The following is a 20,960-nucleotide window of genomic DNA, read 5'->3' on the forward strand; positions in this document are numbered from 1 at the left end:
ATTTTAGCCATAATGCAAAAATTCAAAAGGCTAGTTTCATTGTACTTAAAATACAGCCTTTTAAAGCCCTATATAATAATACTCTAAAATGTAGCATTTTCCCTTTTGGGTTATTAACTGTATCTTAATGCGATTTCTACCTTGTTTTAAAAAATCTTTGTCTTAATTGGATATTGATACTAAATTATATTTTCCCATATCTCTTAGAAATAAACTGTTAGCTGAAAATAAAATTCATTTTCAACACTTGTTATTTGTAAAAATGTGTTCATTGTGTCTTTAAGCACCCTTTGCAGGTTTTGTGGGACATGTAATGTAGGGTATGTGTAGCAGGTTGAAGGGTTAAAATACCCTGCTCTGTCGCATATGGCGGTGAGCAGAATCGCAGATGTTGATGATACCACGTAATTAGTATTCTTTTATGTAAATGAAGGCTGTCAGCATGTTACCATAGTGTCTACTCTCTCTGAAGCTGGAATTTATGCCGCTTGGTCTCACCAAGATCAGGCAGGATTTTTCCACTATCCTTAGTCAAGAACTGAGAAGAAATCAATACGATGAGAGAGAAGAAATGGAAATCTTCCTAAAGTAGATTCTCTTAAATTTTTCCTATTTTGTTTTTGTTGAACTTCCCCCCAGAAATTTTATTTCGGGTGATGCTGTTATCCATTTCGGATCGGCTAAGAAATCTGCTATTTGAGAATAATTGGAATAGTCCAATTAAAAGATGAATCATGTTTTCAAGCTATAGGTTTTTGAAAGATTTTTGTAATGCTCAGTCATCTCTCTCATACAGAGACCTTTAAAAACTAATGTGATAAATCTAGAAGTTTCTCATCAGAACAAAAGGCAAACATTGAAAAGGTTCCATTACCTTCTTTTACTATTTGGTGATATTAACTATAGTAGAATCCTTTTAAATATTAATTATGGTTTTTAGCTCAAGTTGATTCAGATTTTTAAATTAAAACTATATTACTTAAAGAAGCAAATGCTAATATTTTGTCAGGTTTGCTTTCCCTGTATGCAGATTGATCCAGGGTGAGCAGGACATTTTTTTACAGTTACTGATATACTTAATGATGGAGAACTATTAAGGCACATCATGTTCATTTCCAGTTACACTGCAAGTTTCTCTCTTTTGGATACTGGGTGCCTGTCACACTGGATGATATATGTTTTAAATGGAAGTGTTAGGACTTTTATGACCTTTAGCAATTATGAAGGAAAAGGGGTCCATGTCAGAAAAATGTAAAATAGATTTCCTCTTTGTGCCTGTGAGTGTTAGGCCTTGTTCTTAAATAAAATGGTCAGAGGATGTGTGAGGGGTGAGTGAAATACACGGTCTTTCTTGAACTGAGTATACCCAAGATTGTATTCTCTTTATTCTCTATTGTGTGCATTGACTTTTGTGTCACTTTTGAGTGATTTCCATTTCATGATCAGCTATGTTTTTCCTCTAGAGAAGCTAGTCTGCCTAGGTTAAATCAGTGTAGTGAGGTGCAGAGTAGCCCTGTGTTTTCCTGAATGGATTTACTCTGCCATATGGCAGGTTAGTGAGTTGCCACGACAGATCTGTAATGGGAAAAAGGCTGTGCAGGAAAGGATGTGCGTGATCAGCAGATTTATAGATCAGAAAATGAAATTGGAAGAAAGAATTTCCAGAGTGCCCTTTCCATTTGACAGCATTCCATGAAGAGGGTGTGGAATGGTTTTTAGTGGTTTTCTATTTTGGCTTTTGGTTGTTCCAGCATGTTTTTTCTAGCACAGAAGTTGATTTCATAAGGTATCAATGTCCTGGGTGTTGTGTTGTTGTATTCCTATTCATAGAAATATTCTCTCTTTGTAGGATTTGAAGCTGTGCTATGTTTCATGTGATAAGATCTCAGTAGCAATTAAATTTCTGAAGACACATAAAGGTTCCTTTTGGCTAAAATGGGGATTTGTCAGGTTTTGAGTTAGAAGAGGCTATTCAGACATGATTCAGTGAGTAGTGAATCTTCCAAAGGGAAGAAAACAAAAAGAAAACCCAAGTGAGCTAAAGATAGTATGTGCTGGTGTATTTAAATCTGTGCTAATACTGCAGCCACCAGTCACATGTGGCTATTTAAATTTAAATTAATTAAAATTAAATAAAATCAAAAGTCAGTCCCTCAGTTTCACTAGCCACATTTCAAGTACTCAGGAGGCACATGTGGCTAGTTAGTACAGTATTGGACAATGCAGATAAAGAATATTTCCATCGTTGCAGAAAGTTCTATTGAACAATGTCTAAGTGAAAGATCTTGAGAAATAAAATTTTTGATTCCTTGATTTCTTTGATTTCTATGAGGAGTTCTTCAGCCCTATATAATTTACTGGATTAGTACAGTGGTTCTAAGGCTTTAATGTACAAATGAATCATCTGTAGAGCTTGTTTAAAATGGAGATTTTAGACCCCTCTCCCAAAATCTGATTCATCACATTTGGAGTCATGACCAGAAATCTGTACATATGACAGGTATCCTAAGGAATTCTGATGCTGGTAGGCGGTTCAGAGACTACATTTTGAAAAATACGAAGTTAGTGACAAACTTGGGAATTGCCAATCTTTTGATTTTTTTTCGCCTTTTCATTCTTTTATTACTGACTTTCTTTTGTGTCTCCAGTAATTGGTTGTAAGCATCATGTGTATCCAACTTAAATTCCTGATTGGTAATAGGTAGCAAAAAGACAATTCATTTATTTACCATTTTATCTTTTAAATGTATGTCTGTTTTAATTTGGCTATGCCCTACAAAAAGTAAACAGAAATGGTTATTTCAATACTGTTCTGGTGTGTGTGGAGAGGTAATTCTGACAGAACACCTTTGACCACTCAAGAGTTGAGCACCCACAAGTCTTGAAATTATAAAGAATTATAAAGAAAATTTTCTTTTTTAAAAGAAAAATAGGGAATTCCCTGGCGGTCCAGCGGTTAGGACACAGTGGTTTCACTGCTGTGGGCCGGGGTTCGTGGATCCCTGGTCAGGGAACTAAAATCACGCAAGCCACACAGTGTGGCAAAAAAAAAAAAAGGAAAGAAAGAAATATAACACATGATCTCCTCTCTGAAGGAGATTATAGCTAGTTAGGAAATGGAGAAATACATCCACAGAAATGACTTAAAGGGCACTTAGCAACAAGTCAATAATTAGAAAAATATAGTAGAAACTAAATCCTGATAGTACTCAAAGGAAAAGCATGACCTGACTTGATGGAAGATAATCTAGGTTACTTTCCTTTGTATGATTTAAGGATTTCTTATATAGGGACATGGCCCCTGCCCATTGGAATGGGCAATTTAAAAATGGGAAGGATCTCTGGTTTGGTCCTGTGGTATATTTGTGGGTTTTAGCAATAGGGCCAAGCCAAAAAAGGCATCTGGAAAACCAACTAAAGGCACTACTCAGAGTGCTTTGGATTTAGAACTTCTCTGGGTGACCCCATAGTCATAGAACTGTATTTGCTCACAGAAATGAAAGTGGGCAAGAAATGGGGTGAAGGAAATCCAGTTTATAAGGGGAACTGCCTTTAGGGAATTTAAATACTGGTATTGGGGGGGAGTCAAGTTTCCAAAGAATAAAAGGTTTTCTTTTAAAATAGCCTCTTTCCCTTGGAAAAATGGCTTATTAGGCTTCTCTGGTGAACAGTGTTGAAGAAGCAATGTTAGAAAGACAAAAAAAAAAAAAAAACGCTCAGTATGTTACCACTGTTTTTAAAAATAAAAAGCATTTTTACATATATCATCCGGAAGGTTTGCTTTTTTTTCTTTTGTCTCGGTAGTTTGGTTAAATACTGTAATACCAGTAGCCACTACACCTCTTGTCCTACAAGTCAGATTTGTCTCATTCTGTACTTAACTATTCTTTCAGCAAGGAAGGTAAACGTTTTCCCATCCTTTCTACAAGATGTAAATGTTCTTTTCAAAAAGACACTTTGGCTTAGTCCCTCAGGGTTGCTGTAACAAAAATGCCATAGACTAGGTGGCTTATGAATAACAAACATTTATTTCTCACAGTTCTGGAGGCTGGGAAGTCCAAGATCATGGCACCAGATTCCCTATCTAGTAAGGAGTAACTGGTTCATAGCCATATGGCTGGCTTTTCACGGTGTCCTCACATGGAGGAAGGGGTGAGGGAGCTCTTTTATAAAGGCACTAATCCCATTCTTGAAGGCTCATCCCATGAGGGTCAACCCATTCTTGACCTAAGCACCTCCCAAAGGCCCTACCTCCTAATACCATCACCTTTCAGGGTTAAGATTTTAGCATATGAATGGGGTGCAAACATTCAGACCACAAAAGACAAAATGTTAGATTGAGGCTCAGTCTACCTACTTAGCCAGATCTTTGGACTCAAGAAAATAAAAATAATACTTTGTACTGCAGAGGAATTTCTTTCTTACCATTTATCTTTTTTACCCTATCTTCTTATCTCTACTTTGAAAAATACAGTGAAACCGACCTAAGATTGCCTTTTTATTTGAGAGTCTTCATCTCTCCTACTGGTATGTGAAACGCTGTCTATGTCTCTCCTCTCCTTTCCTCTGCCCTGTCCCTTTTTGCATGCAGCCAGGATCTTGTCAGTATGAGACAGAGAGGCTTTCACTTCCAGGACATCATCAATTCAGAGACGGTTCAGAATACAAGTTTCTTTCCCCTGGTGGCCAGTTGGGTGCAATGTGAAATAAGGGTAATGACATTTCCAAATCAGCCTTACGTAAAAATTAGCTGATATTCAAGAATTAAAACAGCCTTAGAAAATGTAAACTTACACATTAGGGCTAAGGTCTGTCGTTTAGTATTTTATGATTCTTTCTTTTTAAGGAACTTAACTGTTTTTCTGTTATACCCAGTCTATGCCAAAATTGCTTTTCTTTTTCTTTTTTTAAACTTCCTTCCAAAAGAACCAGTTTTGAATTAAAAACAAATGAATACTGAGTGGAAAATGCCGGTTGCAAGCCTTTTTCTAGGAAAATATTTTGCTGAGAGCTTTCTCTTCCTCTCTCTCTCTCTCTTCGAGGGCCCTTATCGTGACAGGTTGAAAGAGTGAAGACTTCCATACGACATGGATAGATGCAAACATGTAGGGCGGTTGCGGCTAGCCCAGGACCACTCCATCCTGAACCCGCAGAAGTGGTGCTGCCGGGAGTGCGCCACCACCGAGTCCGTGTGGGCTTGTCTCAAGTGCTCCCACGTGGCCTGCGGCCGCTACATCGAAGACCACGCCCTCAAACACTTCGAAAAGACTGGACACCCGCTAGCCATGGAGGTCCGGGACCTCTACGTGTTCTGCTACCTGTGCAAGGACTACGTGCTCAACGACAACCCCGAAGGGGACCTCAAGCTGCTGAGAAGCTCCCTCTTGGCGGTCAGGGGCCAGACGCAGGACCTGCCGCTGAGGCGCGGGCGGACGCTGCGGTCCATGGCCTCGGGCGAGGACGCCGTCCCGCCGCAGCGCGCTCCTCAGGGACAGCCGCAGATGCTCACGGCTCTGTGGTATCGGCGCCAGCGCCTGCTGGCCCGGACGCTGCGGCTCTGGTTCGAGAAGACCTCGCGGGGCCAGGCCAAGCTGGAGCAGCGGCGGCGGCAGGAGGCGCTGGAGCGCAAGAAGGAGGCGGCGCGGCAGCGGCGGCGCGAGGTGAAGCGGCGGCTGCTGGAGGAGCTGGCCAGCTCCCCTCCGCGCAAGAGCGCGCGCCTCCTGCTGCACGCGCCCCGCGCCGCCGCGCCGCGCGCCGCCGCGCCGCGCGCGCCCGCTGGGCCCCGCCCCGCGCCGCGCCGCGCGCCAGCCATGGCGCCGGGCGTCACGGGCCTGCGCAACCTGGGCAACACCTGCTACATGAACTCCATCCTCCAGGTGCTCAGCCACCTGCGCAAGTTCCGTGAGTGCTTCCTGAACCTCGACCCGTCCAAGACGGAGCAGCTGTTTCCCAGGGCCGCCAACGGCAAGGCCCCTCTCGCGGGCAGGCCGGCCGGCAGCTCAGCCACCGAGCTGTCGCCCAGGAGCCACGGGGCCGAGGCCTGCGAGCGCGAGGACCTCTGCTTGAATGGCGGGGCCTCCCTCAGCAGGAGCCTAGAACTCATCCAGAACAAGGAGCCCAGCTCGAAGCACATCTCCCTCTGCCACGAACTGCACACCCTCTTCCGCGTCATGTGGTCCGGCAGGTGGGCCCTGGTGTCGCCCTTCGCCATGCTTCACTCGGTGTGGAGCCTGATCCCCGCCTTCCGCGGCTACGACCAACAGGACGCGCAGGAGTTTCTCTGCGAGTTGTTGCACAAAGTGCAGCAGGAACTCGAGTCCGAGGGCACCAAGCGCCGGATCCTCATCCCCTTCTCCCAGAGGAAGCTCACCAAACAGGTCTTAAAGGTGGTGAACACCATATTTCACGGGCAGCTACTCAGCCAGGTAGGTGTGTGCCCAGCCCATCCCCAGCTGCCCACCACACTGGAAACGGGTTAGTGTAGTAGTTAGGCTTCCCATGCGTAGCTCCCCCAGGCTGTTGGCCTAACTAGGGTAGCCAACATTTGCTGTAACTATGCATAGCTGAGGGCGGCCACTGTACCTTTTACTATACTGTGCGACGGCCTTGTTGGTGAATTTGCCTCCTGTCTTAACAGGCAGATTTTTAGTTCAACTTGCCATATCATTTCACTTTCAGTAAATGTCTTTAATCTTTAATGATGATACAGGTAATATAATATTCCCATTGTTATAATCAAGTACCCATTGTTGGCATGCCATCCTTTGATCAGTTTTAGGAAATTGAAGTTTGCCTATAACCTTGGTTCCATGGTTGTTGTGAAAGAGCACTCTTCCTTCCAAGGCATTCTTTACATACAAGGGAGGGAGGTGGCTCGGAGGATGCCAAAGGGTAAGCAAGTCTGCCTCCTGTTCCCCATTACCTTTCATTTCCTTAGCCATCTAAGGACATGAGTGAAGACTCATAGATAAGGCTTTGTGAGAACATGCAGAAAGAATTTGTAGAGGCAAAGAGGTGGGCAACTTAAAGAGATGCAGGTAAAACCTCTACACTGTCTTACTGAGGTTTTGTGTCCGGGTATTGAGAGTTTTAAAAGAATGATGAGTATGAGTAGGATGGGAAGAGGAAGTTTATTTAGGCTTTTATTTTTCAGCGTGTGAAAGGGGACTGTTTCTCAGCACTTCCTCTACTCCTCTGAGGGTCTGTAGGAAGAAAGGTGCATCTGGGAAGGTTACAGCGGGGGAGGAGGTCTGATCACAAGGTACTTTGAGCGGGGGAGGAGGTCTAATCACAAGGGATCAGTGTAGGGATGCTGCAAGAAACAGGGCAAAAAGAGGCAAGTTGGACTGGATGGAAGGAGCAAAGTCTGGAGAGGACAAGAGTATGAGGATGAGAGAAGCAGACAGGAATCTGCAAATTCTCCATCTCAGATTGATGATGCCTTGCCTCCATGGTAACTTCCATCTGTAATACTGCAGCATTGAATGGCAAAGCATGCTTTATGAGAGAAGAGAGAAAGGGGTAGGTAGTAATAACTGCTGTGTGGTTTTCCAGTTCCAGCTAGCGTCATGGTTAGAGATACATACCAGAAGTAATATGCTCTAATTCTCTTAAAATTATGTTTATTATTTTAATATTACAGTTAAATGTTTTTGGAAAACTATGCACTTAGTTTTGGTTGTTATGTGCTAGCAAAAATGTATGTGGGAAGCATGGAAGTTATATAACCTGTAAACCAATCTTTTCACTCTAGGTCACATGTGTATCATGCAATTACAAATCCAATACCATCGAGCCCTTTTGGGATCTGTCCCTGGAATTCCCTGAACGCTATCACTGCATAGAAAAGGGGTTTATCCCTTTGAATCAGACTCAGTGCCTGCTCACCGAGATGCTGGCCAAGTTCACAGAGACAGAGGCTCTGGAAGGGAGAATCTACGCTTGTGACCAATGTAACAGTGAGTACTGGGGGTAGGGGTGGGTGTGTGTAACTGGAATATCAGTTTAAGGTGTTTCACTTGCCACTTTAGTCAAAAGTAACACTGTAATATTGAGTGGGTTTTTTTGTTTTGTTTTGTTTTTTGCGGTACGCGGGCCTCTCACTGTTGTGGCCTCTCCCGTTTCGGAGCACAGGCTCCGGACGCGCAGGCTCAGCGGCCATGGCTCACGGGCCCACCTGCTCCGCGGTATGTGGGATCCTCCCGGACCGGGGCACGAACCCGTGTCCCCTGCATCGGCAGGCGGACTCTCAACCGCTGTGCCACCAGGGAAGCCCTGACATTTCTTATTTAAAGTTCAGGTGGCATAGCCTGTTTGAGGCTATAGTATCAGAAAAGTGTGCTTTTGTCCTGAATTTGTAGATTTAAAGTACAATGAAACCAAGAAAGGAAGTCATATGGTGCATTGCTCTATGGCAGCTTCATAGTTATTGTCACATGCCTGAAAGGTTCACATCTCAGAAGGGTCATAAGGAAGTATTTCTCTATCATGGCTTTAACTGTAAAGTGGAATTTTTCTATATGGCTCTGTGAGTATCTTATGCACCCCCCATCCCCACCCCCATGTCTTACCACACTAACACTTACTGCTTTTGCCAACCCAGCATGGACAGAGGAAATGCAGAGCAAATACTTTGAAGCTGATGTTTGGGTTTCTGGCATATAGAGATTTGGAAACTAAGATGAATGGATTGTTCAGAGATCTGAAATCAATTTGCAGCCATACTGTAGTCTGGACTACAAGTTTTGGGAACGACAGTTTTACGGTAGCCGTTTTAATACTTCTGCACATGGTTTTTTAAAGTAGTACACCGTGGGAAACCTGTTCTCTGTGAAGAATCAGGATAAAAATCAAGTCACACCTGCTATCATTTTGCCATTTTAAAACAAAATTTGAAGTGCTGTATTTGGTTAACCATAAACTCACCTATCCTGTTCCATATTGAGATATAAAGGCAGTGACTTAAATTATCTTACTAGAACATTGTTTTTTCTTTTTAAAATAGTGATTCATAAAGCTTTATACTTGTAAGGAACAGAAGGATGTTAACAGCCTTAACTGTCATTCTTGGACTTGATAGATTATGCAAGAAATACTTTTTTTTTACTTTTGCAAGAAAGGATTGTTTTTCTGGTTGCCACATTGTTTTTTCTTTTTAAAATAGCGATTCATAAAGCTTTGTACTTGTAAGGAACAGAAGGATGTTAACAGCCTTAACTAGATCATTCTTGGACTTGATAGATTATGCAAGAAGTACTTTTTTTTCATTTTTGCAAGAAAGGATTGTTCTTCCAGTTGCCATATGTGCCCATTTTTCAGTATTTCTATAGACAGGTTCAAATAGCAGGGAAGGAAAGCTATGGTGAAGGGATGAGATGCATTGATCTGTTGCTTGTGAAAGTTTCAAAACGTTCAGTCTTCCACCTTTCTGTGTGGCCAGCTTAATCAAATGGGAGACAGAACTGATCAATCTCAATTGAATCAGTAATATCTTTTTCTTTGTGAATTTCATTTTAGGGAAACAAAGCCATATTCTATTATTGTCTTCATCTTAGCTCACTTACTCCCTCTGCTGAGAGTAGCAGTCACTGCCAGGATTCCCAGGCAGAGCTGCAGTAATTTTCAAAAATCTGCTGGTGAACAGGAATGTAAAATAAGGCCAGGCCCCTCTTTGAATTCTCTTTCCGCTCATGCTCTCACATATCATGACTACCAGCCCTAGTAAAAGCTGCAGTCTATTATGAGAAGCAACAGCTCCACATCGTATTGTCACAGAAAGCTCCTGGATACGTCATCTGGCTGTGACTTGCTACCTTTCATGAGTGGTACAGACAGGACTTCGAAATCAGATGCCAAGCTCTTCAGACACTGAGACCATGATTTCAACAGCTCAAAGACAATCAGCAGGCACCACAGTGGACCACTAATTTTATATTCCCATCCATTCACCGATTTAATTAATATAGTAACAGAGCAGTCATCAGTAAATGGTTATAGAGAAGGCTTCTGATGGAAATTAAGAGAACTTCATTTCCACTGTTTGCTTGCTGTAATTTAGAAATGCATTTCACCCACAATTCACTATCTTTAGAAACAAAATTGGAGTCTCAAGCACTGGTTCTGCTTTGGACTGGGTGTATTTGGCCAGCCTGTCAGCCTTGTCCTGCATGTCTAGCAGTGTGCTGTTACCAAGAAACATGTTTCAGAAAATAGGTATGGCATAAAAATATAAAACCAGGGACTTTCCTGGTGGTCCAGTGGGTAAGACTCCATGCTCCCAATGCAGGGGGCCCAGGTTCGATCCCTGGTCAGGGAACTAGATCCCACATGTATGCCACAACTAAGACCCAGTGCAGTCAAATAAATAAATAAATACTTTTTAAAAAAACAATAGAAATATAAAACCAGCAGTTTCTTTTCTAAATATTTGTATAGGCCACAAGCATGGGGGAAAAATCTGTTTAAACACGCTGTCCTTTAGTAATCCTGTGTCCTCTTACCTTTCCCCTAAGGCTGAAATATATGCATTATCCCCCATTTCACAGGAAAGGAAACTTTCTGAGATTCCTTTCAGACAGTGGGAAGGACAAAGGATGCACCTTACAACTGAGTCAGCCTTCTTTAAGCAGCCATCCCAAGAGTGCCACACAATCACTCCTTTCATCTCAACCAGAACTTCCATGGCCACTCCGTGCAGGCATGCGAGGCTGGGAAATGCAGTCTTAGAGAGGGTCACATTGCTGCCCCAAATATAATTGAGGTTTAATACTGAGGAATAAGAAGAATGCATATCGAGTGGCAAGTCACTGTCTCTGCCATAGCTCGGAAAGAATGAGTCTCCTCACAATCTATGTCTTATGCCTTCCCAAACCATATAGGCAAACGACGAAAATCCAATCCAAAACCCCTTGTTCTGAGTGAAGCTAGAAAGCAGTTAATGATCTACAGACTACCTCAGGTCCTCCGGCTGCACCTTAAAAGATTCAGGTGAGCTTGCTCTGGGGCATCCCACGTGGCTGTGAGCTGTGGGAATAGCTACTTCAAAGGCTTTGGCGAAGGCAGATGTCTTCTTCGGTGTTGGGAGGAGAAGCCTGTTCCCTAGAGGCCTCACGCTTTCCATGGAGTGTATGGTTCATGCCCAGTGAAGCAAGCTGATGTCGGGGGCCAGGACTGGGCTTCTGCTCTCATGGTCCTATTTAATCAGCTAGCCTGCACTTGGGTGTCTGTGCTTGAACATTTCCTAGCCTCGCTTGGGCTTTTATAGATTCATCTTCAGAATAAAGTAAGAGATAATCTGTGAAAAGGAGGGCAGGAGGTAAAGTACAAAAAGAGTATTGCCTGAATTGCTTGTTCAGGGATTTCTAGTTTCAGAGAACATGCAATATTCACAGGAAATATATGTGAACATTGATTACCACTGTCTTGTTGTGAAAGAAAAGCAAATCCAGAAGGTTAAATGTTCTCCGTTCCCTGTTTTACCTACCTCTGCCTCTGATCACACATGCCATTTCTTACTAGTAAGAAGTTTATATCCATGTTCTAGGTGGTCTGGCCGTAATCACCGAGAGAAGATTGGGGTCCATGTCGTCTTTGACCAGGTATTAACCATGGAACCTTACTGCTGCAGGGACATGCTCTCCTCTCTTGACAAAGAGACCTTTGCCTATGATCTCTCCGCAGTGGTCATGCATCACGGGAAAGGGTTTGGCTCAGGACACTACACAGCCTATTGCTACAACACAGAGGGAGGTGCGTGCGCTTTACTCTGTGGGGCGGGGGACACAAAAAAGGGTTGGTTTGTCCACATTTCATTCCTTTTATTTAATCTATAGGGGGATATTACATACATTAAAATCCAGTGGAAAGAATTACGAAAGATGGATTCAAATTTTGGATATATCACTAAGTAACAACATTTGATTGTTCTAAGAATTGACAGGAACTAACATGTAAAATTGCTGAGCACCGTGTCTAGTATGTAATGGTCAGTTAATGTTAGAGGTTATTATTGTTACTAATACTTCTGCTGCAGACTTCAGTTTCATTCTTGGTTTTGCAGAAACAATATGACCCATCTAACTTCATGGAATCTCACTAGCCTCAGCTCATAACAAAGCTGAGGACACTTACTGAGCACTTACTAAAAAGGCCCTTCCCAAGGAGCCTTCAGTCCTTGCCCTCAGAGCAGAGCCTCCCAGCTACCGCGCTGAGGCAGGTGGGCTGCGAATGTGTTTTCAGTAGTGTACCCATCCTGAACCTCTCAGCCCTTGGGGTAGCCAGAGGGAGCCTGTAAAAAATAACTTTTTATTCCTTCTAAGTGTTCCTTTATCACTTCTCTCTATTTACACTCCCCCTCTCTTCCTCCTCCTTTTCCCATCTCTTAGCCCCCAGTCTCCTGTCTTTGTAGAAAACCCTAATGGGCAGTGAAGAAGACTGAATGAAATGAAATGAGGACAAAAATTATAGTCGGTCGATACTGCAAGCAGTATTGTGGTGGGGCTTGCGGGGTTAAAACCAGTGGTTTCAGGGAAGTCTGTTGGTTTCATTTACTTTTCTCTTCGTCCACCACCAACAATCAAGGGTTGGATCTATTCAGAGCTCCTCTGTCCCTTTCCTCATCTCCTTGTTTGCCTGGTGACTGAAATATAAGTTGGGTAGTCATTTTCTCTCTTTCTTTCATTTGGTTTCCTAGGTTTTTGGGTCCACTGCAATGACTCAAAGCTGAATGTATGCAGTGTCGAGGAAGTGTGCAAAACTCAAGCCTACATCCTTTTTTACACTCAAAGAACAGTTCAGGGCAATGCAAGAATCTCAGAAACCCAACTCCAAACTCAGGTGCAGTCCAGCAACAACGATGAGGGCAGACCACGGACCTTCCCCTGAATGGGAGGCACGTATCGAGGACTGGCTTGCTTTTAAACTCTTGGTTTCTATACATCTTTCCTCGTATAGGAAATAAGGTTTACTGCAGGAACAGATTACTAGGTTTGCGTCACTGGGTCTAGAGCAGAAGGTGCCAGGTGACTCGTGTGCTATCATAAAATTTGTAGCAACTTTCTTTTAAATGGGTTTAGAAATTCCCTCCTTCGTTAAAACAAATCAAAAGGAGTAACTTCTATGAAGACTCTTCCATCAGTTGCTTCTGAATATAGAGGGATCTGGGTGGAGGAAAGAGGGAGTGAATTGGTCATATCCAGCCATGTTCTTTCTATTACATGATTCCCCTGCTAATCAGGACTCTTGCAGCACCAGAAGAACCCTCCTGATGTGAGCAGCCCTCGACAGAGCACGCAAGGAGGGGCCCTGGGCTGGCAGCTTGCTGGATAGGATTGGTTCCAAGGCGGAAGGTGAAGTCTAAGGATTTTTTCCTACAAAGGAAGTAGCCCTCAAGGGTTAAAAATCTGCAGACTTCCTTTTTTAGGGGATAGCAGTTGAAGAATGGAATGAGATGCATGGAGGAAATTTCTCCATGTGAAATGGGAGGTTTTTCATGTGTCATACTCTCCCTGGCTGCTGCTGTCATTTAATCATACCACATCTTCTGAGATGGCATGAACATCCCTTCATTCTAAAGAAGGAGCAGTTCACATGGGGAAGCAAGAAACTGGTACATGACATGTTCTCTGTGGCACACTGAGCCTAAGGGCACTCCTGGCTACCTAGTTCTGTAGCAAATCCCTGGTTCAGGTCTAGGGCAAGCACATAGTTTGGTTTAAATTGGTCTTTGGGTCAGTTGTCTGAGGCCTTCTCAGAACTCAGTTGGGGGTGGGGGTGGGGGATAGCCAGTGGCCCAGGGCTTATCTAAATGCCCGTCACCCATTTCACCCTGGTGCAGCATGCAGCTTTTCTTAACCTGCAGCTTATTTCCTGTTCACAAGATGTGGGAGCTTTTGCTTTTCTAAGGCTTAGGAATCCTCCTCCTGTATGTCTGAACAGTTTATTGTTGACAGTCCTGGCCTGTTTCCTCCAAAATCTGCTAATCCCTACTGTTTCTTTACCCACCCACACTCAATCCATCAGAGAAAAAAAAGCAAGAGTGCCCTGTCCTTAACTCCAGTGCTAGTAAAATATATCTTTCTTTTTTAAACTGGGTCAGTTTCTAAGTGGCATGAAATTGCCCAGATGGAAACTCTCTGCCCTATCAGGCACCACTGAATTTCCCTTCTCAGTCCTTCGCTTAGACTCACTAGTAAAAGTGAATGCAAACCGTAACTCTCACTGTGGGAGTGCTGCAGCCCGCCTCAGCCTGTCACTCTGAATGCTCATCTTTTGACTGAGTATGTCATACTAACATTTCAATTCAGGTAGAAGTACAGTTGCCACGTGAAGAGGATGGATGTGAAGGGAGTTTGGGGAGGGATGGGAAGTTGGGAAAAGAAAGGCTAAAGAATGAGATTCAAAGGTTTAGCAATGTTGAGGAACCACATTTCCCAAGCAGATCTGTAGCATTTGCTGTTGACCTCTTTTGAGATGAATTCTCCCATAGGACCTGCCAGACAGCGCTGAGACTTGGAGGAAATCAGACAGAAAATGGCTCACCCTGATAAGGAAGAGGAGTGACTATATTTTAAATTAAACTTGCTTTTTCCAACACTGTGAGGTTTCTGTAATATTTAGCTTTTATTTGGAAGCGATAGCGTATGGCATTTTTTATGCTATTTGGTTTATATTGTCTACTGCAGGCTTCTTTGTACAAGCTTGGCCCGGGCTTACCCTCACCTGGACACTGTTTTAAAGTGTCACAGCTGCCCATGCTGTCAGAGGCTCTGATGTGAGGCTGTATCCTCTAGATCCACATTTTTAAGTTGGCATGATTGGTGATGACTTTTGGTGGCAAGAGAAAAGCGCATTAACTCAAAAAAACCCAAGGAGAGTAAAAAGGGAAGGAAAATATAAATTGTGCCTCATCTTTCATTGAATGCTATATTTATTATTCTAGAAAAAGAGAACTTACAAATGGAGAAGTACTAATAGAGCATCTACTTCATCCCTCAGGCTGTCCAGGGGAAAACAAGAAAAATAAACATCTAATAGAAAATTAAAAGATCCTCAAATTTAATTCTTAAAAATAGTTTTATACCAAGTATTAAGGATTATTAAGCAAAGGACTTTGTAAAATAAGTGCTTAAATTAGCTGAGCACACATTGTATCAAATTAACAAAATCATTTAAAATGAGTTGGAATAGAAACCAATACCTCAATGAGCTGCACACACTTGAAGGTGCCCCTGCAGTGAGACACCTCAGGTACCCAGAGGCAGCAGCACTAGACGCTGTTGAGAAGTTAGTATTTATGGAGATTTTAATTAAAGAAAAGAGTTTCCTGCTGCATAAGCCAATGGCTGTTGTGAGGGAAATGTCCCTTTGCCTTTAATTTATTTACATACTGGAAGTAGATGAATTTCTTAGTTGCATCTTACTTTAAGTCGAAACATTGTAAAGAGAAGAAAATAAGAACCGGGTAGAAGTTGACTAGATGCTGCCAAATCAAACCCAAGATCTCCTAACTGAACCTTACGAGCCTGCTTCTTTCCCAGACAAGTAGTTGGAGTCCCGTTCTAGGAACCCTTTGTAGTTGGCTGGTGTGTTTACTTTTTGCTGTAGCCAGCCAAGGTGAATGCACCCTGGCCCCTCAAAAAGGATTTTACCTCAATCTAGCTTGACCCTCATACTTGTGGTTGCCTCTGAGAGCATCCATGCTAGTGTTTGTTTTTTTTAAAAAAAAAAAAAAAAAAAAAAAAAAAAGATTAGGAATGCCCTCAATGGCCAAGAACTGAACTCTTATTTAAAGGTGGGCAGACCTCTTGCCTGCTTTGATCCAGTCCCTCTCAGGCTGATGGGGGCAGTGCCACACTGTAAAGAATTTCCAGATGTCTCTTACAATGTCATGAATAAAATTGGAAACTATAGAAGTGTTAATGTGTCCTATGGACTCAATAGCAGAGTTTATTTTTGTTTTTAATGGCAAGGCTTCTAGAGTCAATGATTGTATGAGTTCCCCGCTCAGGCTATGCTACAGTTCCATCAGAGTGCAAGAACTAATGAGGTGGGTTGACTGGCAGTGGAGCATGGCCCTAGCCAGGTCCCAGCGTAAACACAAGAGAGGTCAACAGTAGTACAGAATGAAAACCTGGTTGGGTGTTTGGGGTTGGGATGTGGGTGGGCAGGGAGGGAGAAATGGAGTTTGTTTTACTTACTGATAAAGCTTTGTGAACTAATTTTATACAATTCATAAAATTTGGTGCCTTGTACCCAATTATGGTTTGCATGGGATTGAAAAGATTAAGGGAAAGGATTCCTTCTTGTCGTTTCAAGTGGCAAATGGATCTGTATAGTGTAAAGGACATTTGGTGTCAGACTTTTTAAAAGCATTTCATATCTTGTGTGTGTAAAAGCAAATTATTCTTACCAGCAAGTTCTGAAATTTTAATTGTAATATCCAAAATCTTTGTGTTTGATTATTCATCAGTGTCTCCTTTTCAAGGCAGACTATGTACCCCATTCTTTTTTACCACCCCTTTTATGTTCCAATCATTAGCTCAGGCCTTTTTAAAATCAGGCTGGGAGGGCTACCCCTTCCTAAACATATACTGTATTCCTATCTGGGATTATATCTTATAAGTGGAAGGGCTGCTTTTCCAGCTGGTTGGGAGAGCACAGATATTCAGAAAAAGGTCTTTTAGTTTTTCTAATGCTGGGCAACGTATGGTAGAAGTCAAACAGAAACGGTTCCTCCTGAAATGGTACCTTCATTAGTTCTGAAGTTCTTTTGCACAAAATTTCAGGAAGCAGTGTAGAACACAGTCCCCTATATGTGAAACTTTAGATTGTAAGGCAAGCCAGTGCACTGTGTAATATGCAAAAAAGAAGGCTCAGAGAACCCGTCCCAGATCCCCAGCCCCACTCCCTGGCAGCTGCTGACTGGGATGGTGCTGAGTGGCTGTGGAAGGGGAAGAGACCCAGCCTGCTCACCTGCAGGGCTATAAACACAGCATGTTCCTTTTACTCCCACCTTAAGGTTTCCAAGACTTCACCAAAGGGTGTTTAAAAAGCTTACCACTCGAAGCACATATAATAATTGGATCCCTCAGCCTAATTAGGTGAGGGGGTTGTATCTTTGGAATAAAACCTCCCATGGCCACTTAGTTTCTTTACCAGGTAAGTATGAATCTCCCTGGTGGTTCAGATTCTTTTTTGAAGTTAGCACTAAAGCTGAAAAGCGCCTTCTGAATATGACTGTGAGTTTATTTTATATCTTCCACGTTTAAATTCACCATTTTCTTGGTCTAGGGCTTTGACTTTAACCACTGTGTACTCAACCCAAACACTGCTCTAAGTACACCATAGCCACTAGAGCATTGAAGTGAATGGTCATTTTTGTGGACTTTCTCCATACTGAATTCTGCTGGCATGTTTCTATTTCAAATCTAACTAGGTTGTGTAAGAGATTTTCATAGTACTGTCATACTATGTTATGTGTTTACATCCTGTCACACGGTGTTAACTAGCCTGGGCTAAACACCGTATGACAGGATGTGAAACAATTCCCTTGAGGAGAAATGTTGTGTTGAAATGATGAAAACCAGCACTTTCATTTATGGAATAATTATTCATCAGAATTTGAGGAAATTGTAGATTTGGTAGCTTTAATCTGCAAAATTCTTATCACTTTCGGGAATTAAGGCAGTTTAAATGAAACTTTACCTTACCAGCTTTATGGCTTTATAAACCAACAGTGGCACTGTTACTTGAAGCTAAAACATTAAATTTTAAGTGAAACTTGAATTATGCTTTTGGAAGCTGCCATGTCTTTAATTTTGGCCAGATTTTGATTTTTAGCTTTGAAAATTTTTATCAAATAGAACTGTTCACAATTATGAATAGATCAGGTAGCAGACTTCAAGGATGTACGTTTCACTCCTATGAAGAACAGGAGGTGCTGGTATTTCTAGTCTTAGCGCAGTGGTCTGATGCAGGCTGAAGGGATTTAAAAGTTTCCTTCCTGGTCACCATTTGCGGGGGTGATGGCTTTAAACCTAAGCCTTGCTCTACGTATGTTACCTTTCCTCATCAGATATGAACTTGTCAGAGCATCTGTGGTCCCCGTGTAGACTCTTAAAGGATCCTGCCTTCATGTTAAGCCAGCCACAGGCCTGAATTCATATAAGCTCAAACTCCTTCCTCCTGAGAGATGGGACCTCCTCCCTGATTAATGCTCATAAGAGAATGGTGCTTTTCTTTAACATATAAAAAATCTAATTCCCTAACAGCTTTCTTAACCACATTTATGCCAGCAGGATCAAGAAGGACCATTTTATTCTATTTACCTTTAGTGAACAGATTGCTAGAGACAACACCTGTCAACTAACAATTAGGCCACTGTGGTGCATTTATACTGACCCTCCTTTCCAATTCATGTCCTTTAATCCCATACCAGTTCCGTAAGAGACTCGGCACGGAAAAGTAGTATGTATTTTTTTTAAATGCCTAGTAGAGCAAATCAACTAGAAAAATTGCCAAGGGGAGCCTGTCACTATGTCCACACCTTGCTAAGCCTATGTGATTCTTTCCATGCCAGTTCCTTACATATTCCATTTCCAAAGAACCCCACACTCCTGGACAGTGGCACTACCATGAATTTTAGGGTCAGAAAATAATCTATTTCCTTGTGAAGGAAGCAGCTTCCTCAAGCAGTGTCACTTCAGTGCCCACTGCCCAGGCTTACTTACCCCTTGCCTCTACCTGCACCTCACTGCCCTCAAATCCCACTGTACTACAGCAACAATGCCTCCCTGGTGCCTGGAAAACCCACCCAGTGCACTAAAATGCTATGCAACACCAAATGACTTCTTCCCTTAGTACTGCTCAAAAATGTAAATTCGTCAACAATATGCTTCATCCTATGCTAACATCAATGAACGGTGGCTACAGTTTCCTTTTCTTTTTTAATATGAAGCAAACCATCTCTGTTACAATCCATGTTTGGGGCTTGTTCCTGTCTCTCTCGAGTGTGAAATATAAATCATGTTTTTATGATTTTTGTAAATCTTGACTTTTTACACCTTGTTTTTGTAAGCCGAAGTTTCTTATTAAAAGAATAAAACGGCTGTCTTTGTGTACAGTCTTTATTTGTTAAAATACCATTAGAATATTCCTCAGGACAAGAGCAAAGATCATCCCCTGCAGAAACTTTGGAACTATGTACAGAACTTTACAGAACACAGGACAACACTTTAGCTGAACCCTACCTGCTGACCAGAGAAGGGTGTTCTGAGTGGACTCAGCAAAGAAAAGGAAATCAAGCAGGGAAGGAAAGGTGCCCATCTGAATCAAACTTCACCCACCATCAGGGCAAGTCTTGTGACGGTCACAGATCGGAGGCTCTGTTTTTGGAAGGTTCGAGTACAGCACGGGTTCCATGTGTCTGCAGTCAGACAACACGTGGCATTAGAAATGTAAAATCACTAGAGGGAAATAGGTAAGAGACTCATCCCTTGGAACATCTGGAGACACATCTAACTAGGAATAGCCAAGGGTTTTACATCAAGTCTCTTATCTATTATTTTGTGAATAGCTGATATAAATTATTTCTTATCCCAGTCTCTAGGACTCCTAAAACAGGCAGAACATTGGTTAATGCTTACCTTTACGGCTACACCCCAGGCTGAGGTGCCATTAGGTCAATGTCACTCAAATTCCTGGCCAGCCAAACTCCGGCAGCAAAGAGTCCCAAATTGAGGATCAAGTTCCTGGAAAAAATGCATCCCTTTAACCCTGTGGTCACTGAGTCACGTGTCTTTGGTCAGTAAAAGATGGGCTGGGGGGTGGGGGGAAGCTTCCCATCACCACCCTGGAAACCGCCCCCTCCCAAGGCAAAAACACTTTAGAATCGCAAGAGCATCGATCGTTACATAATAGGTTGCCCAAGACCCACATGGTTATTTAAGGTTCGTTTCTACGTCTAGTAAGAGTAGGGTCAAATGCAAAACCCAATTAAGTACTCGTCCAGGGCCGAAAAGCCTGTTTACGTGTTGGCGGCTCCTCTCCCCGGGTCTCCGCGGGCAGGGTGAGATTCTCTAGACAGAGCCCGGTGACTGAAAGGAGCGCTCTGGCCGCACGGGAACTCTCCCGGTCAAGGACCTCAGCAAAGCACAGCCAGAGCCACGAAAAGGCCGAGATATTGGCGGTGTAAATAATCCGGAGGGCCCAGCCTCGGCGAAGAAGGAAACCTGGCAGGTATGTATACGTGCGCGAAGGGCAGGAGAGCGACCAAGGTCCCGTGCCTCGGTTACCTGCGGAAGTCATTCCTATCGGTGGCGAAGCGGTAGACGCCCCGAAGCCAGTCTCCCACGTTGTCTGGGATTTCGGGAGCTTCATTTGCCGAGCCCGCAGCGATCACGCCGGCCCCACTGGAAGCCATAGCAGCACCCCAACCCTCCGCAAGGTCTCTCACCACGCCGCTTGTCGGCGCCAGCAGATCACGCAACTTCCGGCCTCGCATTTCCGCTGGCTACTAGCCGACAGAGGGCGCAGTGGCTTAAGCTTGGTAAGACGCCGGGAGCGAGAACTCCCGGGCTGCGAGTCCGCGTCATCTGCCGGGCAAGGAGCGCCGTCCAGCTCCAACCTCGCCTGGTCGGGTTCCACCTCCGGCTCCCTCCTGGCCTTCGGCTGGCCCACCGCCAGTCACAAGTGGTCTCTGAGTGATCACTTCGTTGGCTCAGGAGGAGGATGCTGAGGATGGGGCTGCCTAGCCTGTGGGGGTGGGGTAGGGTCTCACTCAGCAGGCGATGCGTAGCTTTAAGGAATGGGGCTCCCCAAGAGTCTCCATGAAAAGTCATAGAATGCGCGGGCTAAAAGGAAGCACTCCAAATTTGTCATTTCGCCGCCTCTCCCAGCCATGGGCCCTGATGGTGTTCAGTCTAGGATTTTTATAGGGGAAGGAGAGTTTTGCTCTCTCACCG

At 43.4% G+C, this 20,960-nt stretch overlaps 2 protein-coding genes across 2 annotated transcripts; one reads left to right on the forward strand and one right to left on the reverse strand.

Moving 5' to 3' along the window:
* The first annotated feature begins 5,087 nt into the window (after positions 1-5,087).
* On the forward strand, positions 5,088-19,106 carry USP49 (ubiquitin specific peptidase 49). The gene is made up of 5 exons (XM_019949762.3): positions 5,088-6,425; positions 7,754-7,958; positions 10,878-10,986; positions 11,543-11,748; positions 12,692-19,106. The coding sequence occupies exons 1-5, from the start codon at positions 5,088-5,090 to the stop codon at positions 12,880-12,882; spliced, it is 2,049 nt and encodes a 682-aa protein (XP_019805321.1). The 3' UTR covers positions 12,883-19,106.
* On the reverse strand, positions 19,107-20,891 carry TOMM6 (translocase of outer mitochondrial membrane 6). The gene is made up of 3 exons (XM_004312967.4): positions 20,292-20,891; positions 19,644-19,748; positions 19,107-19,423 (listed from the first exon to the last, which is right to left on the reverse strand). The coding sequence occupies exons 1-2, from the start codon at positions 20,498-20,500 to the stop codon at positions 19,652-19,654; spliced, it is 306 nt and encodes a 101-aa protein (XP_004313015.2). The 5' UTR covers positions 20,501-20,891; the 3' UTR covers positions 19,107-19,423; positions 19,644-19,651.
* Between the last annotated feature and the right edge of the window lie 69 nt (positions 20,892-20,960).

The sequence above is a fragment of the Tursiops truncatus genome, chromosome 10 (genome assembly GCF_011762595.2).
Source record: "Tursiops truncatus isolate mTurTru1 chromosome 10, mTurTru1.mat.Y, whole genome shotgun sequence".
In the NCBI taxonomy this organism is placed as follows: Eukaryota; Metazoa; Chordata; class Mammalia; order Artiodactyla; family Delphinidae; genus Tursiops; species Tursiops truncatus.